Here is a 12,378-nt window from a genome sequence, read left to right on the forward strand (position 1 = left end):
CCTGTAGGAATTTCGCGAGATCCTATAGGAAATTTTTATAAGGGAAAAACTCTAACGCAGGGAGACTCATAGACACATATAATTCGTTCGATTGAACAGTCCATTTATTACGTAACTTAGGCCTTATTTTAATGTGAAAATTTCCTGTACAGAATCCAGCAAAAAAGCGCGAAGTTCTTGTAGGAGTCCTATACAAAATTTGCACGAGTCTCAGTTTGTCAATGACAATGAGACGAGGGCGAGAAGCCCCACGCGCACGAGTACTATTTTTTATAACGAGTTGCGGGAAGTTTTTATTTCCCGCACACTGTGAAAAAAATCGACGTTGTAACGAAAATTAGTGTACGCAACTGAGGTGGTTGTCCATCTTGTCAAGTTTGCAAACCGAGCGTAGCGAGAGTTGCATTGACACGAGTCTTTCGACCCGTTGCGTAATATACTATTTAAGATCGCCATCCGTGCGCCAAAGTAGCACTTTCCGCACGCAGTGATGAAATAGTTATTTATGCAACAAGTGCCCAAAAGGCGTTTTTGGGCACGAGTGGGTATTTTTCCGCACACTGTGCGCAAAAAGCTGGGCACGTGTTGCATACAAAATTTTATGCAATAGTAGGCGAAAAATACGTTCATTTAAATGAGGCGTTTTACCGCACACCAGTGCCCAAAATGAGGCATTTTACCGCACACCAGTGTCGAAACGAGGCATTTTACGGCACACAAGTGTCCAAAAACGCTTTTTGCGTACTAAAAAATGTGCGAAAATAGTATATTTATGGCACGCTAACCTAAAAATCGCAACTTTGCCGCTACTTTTAGGCTTTTGTACCATAAAATATTGTATGCAACTGATACGGATATGCTTTTCCAACGAAACTCGTTACAGCCCTCGCCTTCGGCTCGTGCTGCAACCCCTCGTTTCGCTGAAAAAGTATATCCGTACCCGTTGCATAAAAGACATTTTTCGTCATACTATTGCATAAAAATTATTATAAAATCGAGGAGCGCGCGTCGTGCTCCCTCTGGTAAGTATGGCATGAATTGTGGCAAGTGACGACACGCGCTCATATACAGCGGAGAAATTCCCGCCAGTTTTCTTTTCGCTCTTATTCGAATTTGATAAAAGATATCGAAATTCTGATAAGACTATCAATTCCTTTGAAATCGAACAATTTCTTCCGAAATTTTAATAACAAGAAATGACCCTGAGTTGAAACCCAGCGTTTTTCTAAAAATATTTTTATATCTAAATGGAATGGCTTCAAGAAAGAATTATATTTTCACAATTTTTGAGACCTTCAATTATTTCTATTGGAAGTACGAGGGTTGCCTTTTTTAGTTGCAAAGTTTTTTAAAAATGCGATGAATGGTTTTAAAATTTTTTGAAAAAATACACGTTATTCTTGACAATGTTTTTTGTTTTTTTCATTTTCTCCTTATTATTATTCTGTTTCAAAACGAAATTTTCAGTATTTTTCAATTGAAAAAAAAAAAAAATGTAAATAATTTTATTGAATTCAACTTTTTATCAAAGTATGTGTTCAGCTTCAAAAAATTTGTAATATTTTGAATTTTCCCAAATAGTGAAATACTAATTATAACATCTAGAAACCCATATACGTTACACGGTACAGGAGAATTTTTTTCTAGATCAATTGAAAATTAATTTCACATGATAATTGAAAATGTTACTATTACAATACAAAATATTCGAAAATTAATTTTCATTTTTTTAATGTGAAGTAAAACCAATATTTTTTTTTATTGATCTTTATGAGAAATTCATTGCCTGGCGGCTGGCCTCCATTTCTAGCTATGAAATTTTACCGCTAGAGCGGTTAGTGTACGGCTTTCTTTATTTCGACTTGTGCCTGTATTTCAGGAAGTCTTATTCGTACATGTTGCTTGACTTTTACAAATTTATTAACTGAATATTTCAAGTGTGCGTGAATTTAAAATTAAGACTGCTTAAAACTTTTATAAGCGGTGTTTATTGATAAAGAGTCGAATGCACTGATATTATTGAAAACTGTTTGAGATAAATATTGATCAAGTACGAAAAGCAGCTTCTAAGCCTTTTTATTAGCTTAGTGTAATTAATAAGTTTCATGCTTTTTTTTCTAAAAAGAAGAATATTCATTTCCTTCAGCTGAGTTTATTACTTTTATCCAATGGATTCTACAACAGTGCAGTTAATACAAGTCCTTGAAAAAACAGTTTCACCAGGTAAGTCAATTAAATGTCATAAGAAATCATTGTCATTTATAACTTTTCACACTTCCCTCCAAAGTATTTAATTAATTGAAAATTATTTTTTTATAAATAAATATGAATAAAAAACATCTGTACCACAACAAGTTCTTTGTTGAAAGTACGTGTACTACCAAGATTTTGTTTGTATAACCTCTTTAGCGGAATTGAAGATTTTGAGTTATATGAATATGAATAAGATTATTTTAGTAAATTTTAACCATCATAATCCAAATTCATGGTATAAATATTGAGTAGTGTAGTATAAGACTGACAGACAGTTATTGCTCTGTATACTCTGATCAAATTATTATCAATAATTTTAACTAATATTACCTATGGTTTAGAATATAAGAAATAATAGAATAATATTGCACACTGCAATTTTCATTTTAAAAAACTCTTCTACATGCATTAGCACATATCAAATGATGTTACTCAATGATCATAAATAAGGAAATTTTCTAATTTAATAGGAGAAGTAAACATGCGTTTGTTGAATTTTTGAAGCGTTAAGCTTTTTTTCTTTTTTGTCATAGTAGTAGTTTTTGTCAAAGTATTTTCAAATTCATTGCTTGGTTTTACCAATATTTCAGTTTTTATTTATATGCCAATATTTACATGACAAAAATATAAAAACATGATTTTAATTTTATTGAACACAAAAAACTTGATATTTTGTAAAGTTCTTGTTGAAGTTATTAATTTGAATTGAAAACTTATATTCTACAAATTTCACTCAAAATGTTTTCAAGGAATGAATCAACAACAATCAAGTTCTGAAACTCCGGCATACCCATGTGTACATGCACACATAGACACATTTATTCTAGTCAATATAAACATTGCTATTAATATTATTTAATAGATTAGCTAGTACTATTTTAATTCATCATTTGCTTATTTAATTCAACTGTTTTTGCTTGAATTTGAGAATTTTCTTTGATGTAAATGTTGAGTTTGAATAGCATTTTAAATTTGCATAATTACAAATTGAAAGTATGTTATTTTTGCACTTATTGAAAGGAATTTGGTTTTTATTTTATACAATATTTTTTCAATATAATAAAATGTTTCACCAAAAATTATAGAAGTTACATCTTAAAATTCTTACATTTGTAATCATTAATGCAACAAGTGGTTTTTCTTTCATTCTGTAATCAAATGTTTTTCATTGAACAATGAATAAATATTTTTAAAGGTTTTTATCAAATTTTTAGTGAAGTGTTCCAATGTATAGTTTATTTTTTCTAATTGATTTTTTTGGCAATATAAATTTGCATTAATATCTCAGCTAAGCTAATATAATTCAGGCTAAGGTCTAAGACACTGTTACACTACAAATTAAAATTAGATTGAAAAATAAGTATTCAAAATGGTTTTTGTAAATTAATAACAAAAATAATGTAAATGAAATATTTTTATCACCAATTTATTGAATTGATGAATCATATAAAACATTTTTGTAACACTTAATATTGCCTACTTTTTTTGCAAAGAGTAATTAGTATAGATTTATAATATTGTAATAATGTTGAGAAAAAACTATTATCCCAAATCTAAAAAGTCTTTCAAAAATTCTGAAAAAATTTTTAAGTATTCTCTAATTGACACCAAGACTTTTTTCTACAAATGTTTTTCCAAAGTCAATCTTATTTGTATATTACAAACATAAAAATGAAAAAACTTTCTAGAAAAATACAATTTAAAAATAATATGATGAGAAATAAAATGCATGGAACAAAAATTTCTTAGAATTAGTTGAAGAATACAAGTGAATTTTTGTAGAATTTTTGTAGAATTTTCAGAGATTTTTTTCGAATTGTGAACTTTTTGGAAATAGGCAGGGTTCATTTACTACTATTCAGAGTTGTAGCAACGATTTTCTTCTTCTATAGTCCTAAGCTAAAATTTCTAGGGGTTTCGGTGAAGATCTGCGTAGTTTAAGAAATATAGAAGTTAATTAACATGTAGTGTCGTTTCATTCGGTAACCAATGACAAGTGTGGATTCCTAGTAGAGGCTATGTTTATGCCAGACTATAGTAACTATTAATCACTGATAGTCACGATAATTATAAAAATTTTTATTCTCGGCTACGAAAATGAGATTCTAACCGACTAAATTCTTTAAATCCTAATGTATACTTGAGTGACTCCAAATCGGTAACAATCTACAAATGTAATTATCGCGAATAGAGGGTTGCCTTTTCATTGAGCATGCGTGAAAATAATAATAATAGTTTGTTTATAGCTTTTCAGAAGTTAATCTACTTCACTGGATTTATCTTTTATACTTGTTACTGTATTAGAATCATTCAGGTATACATGAGCGCATAAATTAGTATGATCCAAAATGGTTTTTACGCATACGTAGCTTTCGGTAAAAATCAGTTTCATCACTGTGTGCGGAAAGCGCTACCTCCGCGCACGGCTGGCGATCCTAACATCGACTTTCCGCACATAGTTCCGCACTACTATTTCAAATATACTATTTGAAAATCAAACACTTGTCATGAACAAAGGGATATTTTTTGCAAAAGAATAATTTTTCGCTGTAGTATATGTAAGTATCGTAAAATAGATAATGTACAATGTAAATAAAATTAATGTTAATCAATTTTATCAGTTAATGCAATTAAAAAACTAATTTTAATTTCATTATACACGCCATTATTACATAAAACAGATATTTTGTGCCGATTTTCATCTTTTGAGTTTACACTGATGCGAAAGTCAAATATAAATGTATGGAATCGTATCGATTTTTAATTTTAGGTGCGTGACAAGGACAAGTTGGATAATTTATTAAATATAGTCATTACAGTTTTAAAGCTCTTATATAAAATGTAGTATATTATATCAATGTAGAAAACCAACTTTTGTATAAATGACTTTTATGCAATAGTATGACGAAAAATGTCTTTTTTCGCACATTTTTTAGTGCGCAAAAAGCGTTTTTGGATACGGGTGTGCAGTAAAACGCCTCATTTAAATGAACGTATTTTTCGCCTACTATTGCATAATAGTTATTTATGTAACAAGTGCCCAAAAGGCGTTTTTGGGCACGAGTGTGCGGAAAAAGACACGAGTGCCGGCTATGCCAGCACGAGTGGGTGTTTTTTCCGCGCACTGTGCGCAAAAAGCTGGGCACGTGTTGCATACAAAATTTTATCCAATAGTAGGCGAAAAATACGTTCGTTTAAATGAGGCGTTTTACCGCACACCCGTGTCCAAAATGAGGCATTTTACCGCACACAAGTGGTTAAAAACGCCTTTTGCACACTAAAAAATGTGCGAAAAAAGACATTTTTCGTCACACTATTGCATAAAATTTTGTATGCAACACGTGCCCAGCTTTTTGCGCACAGTGTGCGGAAAAAACACCCACTCGTGCCGGCATAGGCGGCACTCGTGTCTTTTTCGTGTCAAAAACGCCTTTTGGGCACTTGTTACATAAATAACTATTTTTACCATAATCCCGCATACACTATACTAATCGTTAGTAGGGTTGATTTATCCAAATTCAAGATGTCAAGATAGCCGAAAATTGTAAAAAACAAAAGATTTGATTCTTTTTTACTCGCCAAAAAAAGTACTCAAAACTAGTCAAATAATCCATGTGAATTATTTCAGAATTTTTGGAGTGATTTTTTAATATGGCCATTTTTTGATATTTTGAATTGCAATAGTTTTATATAATACGTGTGACTTGAGCAGCCCATTATTACACGACGCGACAAGGTGCAATAATGAACAGCTTACATCATTAGTTTATGGCAAAGGGAGCCTTAAACGTGAACTTAGACCACGCAGTGTCCAAAAGACGATTTTCGACCCACCAGTATAACGATCGAAATTTGCGTTCTATTCGCTTTTTTGTCCTAAATAATAGTTATCCACGACAATCAATGATCAAACCGTAGACCCACGTATCTGAGCTGACCCAGTCTTGGAAAGTGATTTTCGTATAAAGCTCCTCGGAAGTACGTTTCCTTTCTCCGTATTAGCGACATATCTGCTTACTTATTATTGTTCACCTTAATCTGACAATTTTAGGTTTTTTTTTAGATAATTTCAAATCTTCTGTTTACGGAATCCAGAAATTCTTAAACAAGTTTTCTATAACTTCGACTGAAAATTTCTCTAAAAGTCTTTAGATGAACCTTCTTTTAAATATTTTTAAGGACCCCACAGAGCCTTTTTACAAAATATTCAGAAGTTGTTTCAGTAAATTTGTCTGAAAATTTGAATTTTTGGCCGGCGTGCGAATCACATCAAGTTAATAGAGCTTCTGGATGTTCAACTGACAGAGAAGTACCATTCGCATAAGAGTTCGTAAAAATGATACGGGTGAGGGAAGATCATTTGTGTGTTACAGGCACAACAGGAACATAAATATTTTTGACTGTTTTCCCATAAAAAAAAGCTTCCAATACTTAAAAATAATTAAAAGTATATTTTCAAGAGATTCGAATTAAAAATTTTGTGTCAAGTTTTTCCGGGAAAAATCGAAAATTTTCAAAAATATGACCTCATCATCGAAAAGCTAGGGTAATTTTTTATGGAAATTGAATGTAAATTTTTTCAGAGAGTGTTAAAGGATTTTCCTTGTGAGTCAGAAATTGTGCAACTTCTCTTAATAATGCCGCGTGGGTGCTGAGCTGAAGATTTCCATACCTCCTAGTATCAAGACGCTACTTTACAGAACAGTAGCATCTTGTCAATTTAATTTTCATTTGGCACAATGCTAATTCGGTGCTAGGTTCAGCAAGATGTTATTACGGCGTTTTATTCTGCAAGATGTTACTTCCGCGCCACGTGTAATAAAAAAAATGAAAAATTGTAGTTCAGCTGCATCTACATTGCTTTAACTAAGACAATTTAAAACCTTACATGCTTTCAACCTTACACTGTAAACCCAAAAGAGTAATTTTCCAACCTGAAAAGAGTAAACTGCGTCATTTACTCTTTTTAAAAGAGTAAATAGCGCAGATTACCCTTTTAAGTTCTAGCGTTAACGTAAAAGGAAAGAACTCTTTTAAAAAGAGTAAATGACGCAGTTTACTCTTGTGAGGTTCGAAAATAACTCTTTTGGGATTAAAATTCGCCCTAGTAAAGAGTTGTAAATGTTATCATAAAACTTTAAACTACTAAAGGAGTAATTTGTACACTTTTCACTCTTTCAAAATGTTACTAATGCAGATTTCTCTTTTAAAAAGAGTAATCTGCGTTCTCAACTATAATCCTGGCGCTTCAATGACACGAGTTTTATACGAACATTACTCTACAGATACGAATTAATTTCGTCGAAGTTGAAAGCGTAAACGGTTTTAAGTATTTTCGCTAATTGTAATCCATAATCGTGTTATGATTTAACTTTTTTTATTATTCAGGGCGCTAAAATCGCATCTTGCTGAACCGAGTGCTGAAGTGGTATCTTGCCAAGCTTAGTGCCAAAGTAGCATCTTTCTCAACAGCGCGTTGAAATAGCATTGTGCTGAATGAAAATTAAACCGGTACGATGTTGCTCTGTTTTGTGAAGTATCGTCTTATTGCTAGGAAACATCGACTTAACGTGAAATAGCTCATATGTCGTGACGCGAAATTTTGCGCTTTACACGAGGAGAACATGTCGTCATGTAGTCCCTGTCATACTCGCCAGATAGAGCGCAATACGTGCTCATCGAATAGCATGAAACAGTTACCACAGTTTATGAAAATGTTTAAACGATACATCTTCTCAATACTCGAAAATGTTTAATTAGAAAAAGGTTGAAAAAAACTAAGAAAATCCGTCTTACGTGTACTTTGCCTCTTTAAATAATTTAATGTTCATTATGCTACTCTAGAAAAAAATGAACATAAACTTTAGAGGATGGAAAGTTTTCAGTTACTTTCTACCTTTAATTTTCACAATAATTTTTAACTTACTGAATATTATTATACACCAATCACGTCAAAAGCGTTCCGCTCTGAAGTATACATCTTTGTCTTCATGACTTGCTCACACCTCTTGAAGGGGAACCAATTAAATGCGCAACTTATAGTTAATAGACTGCAAGCTCATAAATTCCGCAGCGCCACTCTATTAACCAATCAGAAAGCTTATATATTTTTAACACTTTTTGTTCATGCCTTTGCTAATAATATATTTTGCAATTGAATAATATATTTTGTATGACTGAAAAGTCTTGGCTTGGCCTTGACTGATAATCACGTACTCTGACATTTTCATTTATCGCTACCTAAATACAATTTACAGTGTAAATACAGTTTTTTGAGAATCAACTTGTGTCTGACGAAAAGTCGATCGTGGTATAAGTTTTAATAAAAATTACAGAATAAGTTCTAATACAAAATAGCTTATTACATAGCTTATTGAATTGATTTTTTCTGAATCCTCCAGCCTAAAGTAATATTTCAATCGACTTGGCGGGAGCAAAAGGTACATATAGTTGAGGTGGAGCAAAAGAAGAATTTATTGCCTCTATTTAAAAAGTCCTCCATGTATGGACAATCCCGTCTTCATTATTAGATTACTTATACAAAACCAATAATTTCTAGACTTGTAAGATGTTAAAAAACTATTCACTGATTGTGAAAATCGTAATTATACTTCAAAATTGAAAATTAGTTACCCAAAATACTAACTTAGCTCTTCATTTCTTCAACTACAACTTTTACGTATAACTCTGATGATAGTTTTGATCTTAAACAAATCAAAAACACAGCAACAAAGAATTTTTTAGAATTGCTCGATTACATAGTTTGGATAATTTTTATAATTCGTTGTTTTTTTCAGATAAAAATGAACTGGAAGCAGCTCAAAATTTTCTGGAAAGAGCAGCTCAGACTAACCTCGTGAGTTACCGTTATTTTGTTTCATGTTGTATACTTATATTAAACGTTTTACCAATTAATTTATTCTTTTAGCATGAGTTTATCCAAAGACTTAGTGGAGTGCTCGTCACCACTGCCGCTAGTACTGTTGCTCGTATGGCAGCAGGTTTACAGTTGAAAAATCAGCTAACATCAAAAGATTTAACTTTAAAATCAAAATATCAACAACGGTGGCTTGAATTTCCGATTGAAACCAGAGAATTTATTAAAAAAAATGTAAGTACCAATGTTCCATTGATAATTTATGCATCGTTATTATTTATTTTTCAAATAGTTCAATTTTTATTGACATTTTTGCATTAGTGAATCCATTTTGTCCATGTTTGATAATTAATCGAATCCGCTTTTATTTATTATTTTTATATTTATATGTGTAACAAAAGAGTGAAATCGTTTAAGTACTCTAAATATTATTTGCTTCTGTTATAATCTAAAATTGGAACACAGACTCTTATTTGGTCAATAATATTCATTCTTTATTGGTACCATATTTCCAAAATTATGTGTATTGATAAGCGCAAATCATTTCAAAATTTGAAACTGCTGATAATGCATCAACCTAGAGCTTCCTCAGTAAAATGTGATTATTCCTATATGTATGTTAAAATTCTGATAACATGAGGTATTATTTTGTTTTCTAAACGTACTATACCAAATATGCTTTAAGCCTCCAATTTGTACAAAAAAAAAATCTTGCTGTGGTGGTGGAAAGGGGCGAGGCACATGAAACAAACCCTGATAGGCTCGCGCGTTGAAAGAGGAAAACGGCTCGCAGATAGTCAGATATTATATTCATTCGTATTATCAAAAACTTTTTAAAGCACAATCTGACGTTTTTTAGCGCTAAAGTACAGTCAAAGCTTTAATCTATTTTCACTGCTGAATCAAATTTTCTAACTTTTAATCTAACTATCTTGTCTAGTTCTAAAAATAGAAAAAAAATTTTTAATTTATTCAGAATTGTATTTATTTATAATATTACAAGAAGAAAGCGATATGGAAAAAATTTTCACGTGTTATTCTACAGAAAGTTCATCGAATACTTCCTACGCGAAAAGAAAATTTTCGAAATATATCGTATCCATGACTTAAACGAAATGAAAATTTATATTTTATTAATAACTACATCGTAGTTCAGAAAATTGTCCCATTTTTTCCTGTTTATTAATTCAGTTAAGAGATAATTGCTCTTTATTCAAGCTATTACAAAATTATCGTGTAAATTTATTGTTGCTAGCAGTTGCTAAAGCATTATCAGTGTAACAAAGTTCAACTTTTGCCATTAAAAATGATTGTGAAATCAATTTCTTTCAATCCGGCAATAAAAAAAATGATTTTCATCAACTATATCGCTAATTTTATGGCTTTCGTGAAAAAAATTGTTTTCATTTTCCTCTATTTCCAATATTCAAGTATATAATACAATTTTTCGCAGTAACGTTTTTCCTTAAAGTCGGAAAAACATGAAAATCATTTTTCTGATCGAAAGTTACATTTCGTTTATTAAACTATTTCTACTTATTATAATTACATTAGTAAATTATTTATTTAGGATAAGATAGTACTATTTCAGAAATTCTGAAGAAAAGTTGACGAACAGCTTTTTTTGACTTAATTTGTATTATGAGAACAAAATCGACTAATTTATTGTTGAACTCAATTTTTCAGATCTTAGGTGCTCTGGGAACTGAAAACAGCAGACCAAGCTCGGCAGCTCAATGCGTAGCCTATGTAGCTGTAGCTGAACTTCCTGTTGGACAATGGAGTGAACTTATTCCTCTTTTAGTGAATAATGTTGCTAATCCAAATAGTACAGAAATGATGAAAGAAGCTACTCTTGAAACCATTGGCTACATATGTCAAGAAATAGACAGTGAAGTCCTAGTAACACAATCAAATCAAATTTTAACGGCAATTGTACATGGCATGAAAGGCTCAGACACATCGATACATGTTCGATTAGCAGCTACAAGTGCATTGTTAAATTCTTTGGAATTTACCAAAGGAAATTTCGAGATTGAGGTATATATTATATTATCAGAAATATTCTTCATGCAACTGTTAAAACCTTCCAGTCCGTTTTTTCTTTCCAGTAAAAAAAGCACTAGTTACAATATTATTTCACAACTATGAGACTTAACTTTACTTCTAGATTAAAAGTTGAATAATATACAGTAAAAACAATCGTCAGTTAAAGAATATTCGTCAATTTGAACTATAGAAAAGGAGTCATGATAATTAGACGAATCTGTCCCTTTAAATAGATCCAGTGATGTGTTTAAAATAGTGATATCGAAATTATTGTTGTTTTGAGATATTTAATATCTGTAAAAACAAGCCCCCCCACCCCTCCAAATTATAAGACAATTCCCTAAAAAAAGTTACAGAGGCATGTTTTACTCGGTTCTGTCTATTTTATGTATGTTAAAACAATTTTCGATAGATTAGATGCAGGAATTTTAGTTAGCGCTTAGGCTATTCTACGTCATTAATGCACTAGTATCTTGAAGTGATCGAAAAAAATCAGTAAATGTTTTATTTGTTTCACCATTGAAGACTGAACCGACGGACTGGAAGCAAATTACTCTTATAAAATTAAATATTTGCAATAAAAACGATTATTTTATTGCTATAACTTATCCTATCTTAACTCTGTGTTTTCAGTCAGAACGAAATTTCATTATGGAAGTAGTTTGTGAAGCTACGCAATCAACTAACACCCAAATTAAAGTCGCTGCTCTTCAATGCTTGGTTAAAATTATGTCCTTGTATTATCAATTTATGGAACCGTACATGTCACCAGCTCTATTTCCGGTAAGTGAAAACGATTTATCATTAGCTTACTCATATGCATGGTTACAAATAAGATAAAAATAATGATTAATAAAATTAAGGTGCAATGTTAGGTGACAAGACAAATCCAGTATTGTATTGAGTTATCAGCCCTTAAAAATTAGAGTATAATGTTTTTTTTTCTACCTCCGGACAAGGGGTAAAATAGCTAACAAAATTAAATTTTTATTTATCTAGTATAATTTAAAAAAATAATTCAGCTTGATTCGGATATTAAATGTTTTCACTTTATTATACACTTGATATTTAAGTAGCTATTTAGATTCGTATTCAGAAAGAGTCTTAGAAAACAATTTTGAAATCTCTCACTTTTGGCCTAACTTCGATAATGTGGGGTACTCTAAACGATCGAATCCCCCCCCCCCCCCCCCCCCCCC

The 12,378-nt window shown here is 31.4% G+C and overlaps 1 protein-coding gene across 1 annotated transcript in view; it reads left to right on the forward strand.

Moving 5' to 3' along the window:
- The first annotated feature begins 1,912 nt into the window (after positions 1 to 1,912).
- LOC106653433 (importin subunit beta-1) overlaps positions 1,913 to 12,378 on the forward strand; it is a 17,932-nt gene continuing 7,466 nt past the window's right edge. The window contains exons 1-5 of the mRNA XM_014372873.2: positions 1,913 to 2,223; positions 9,051 to 9,109; positions 9,182 to 9,364; positions 10,817 to 11,170; positions 11,813 to 11,962. Coding sequence (XP_014228359.1) covers positions 2,169 to 2,223; positions 9,051 to 9,109; positions 9,182 to 9,364; positions 10,817 to 11,170; positions 11,813 to 11,962 — 801 coding nt within the window. The 5' untranslated portion in view covers positions 1,913 to 2,168. The remainder of the gene's footprint in view (positions 2,224 to 9,050; positions 9,110 to 9,181; positions 9,365 to 10,816; positions 11,171 to 11,812; positions 11,963 to 12,378) is intronic.

This window comes from Trichogramma pretiosum, unplaced genomic scaffold (assembly GCF_000599845.2).
Source record: "Trichogramma pretiosum strain Unisexual culture from Peru unplaced genomic scaffold, Tpre_2.0 scaffold71, whole genome shotgun sequence".
NCBI lineage: Eukaryota > Metazoa > Arthropoda > Insecta > Hymenoptera > Trichogrammatidae > Trichogramma > Trichogramma pretiosum.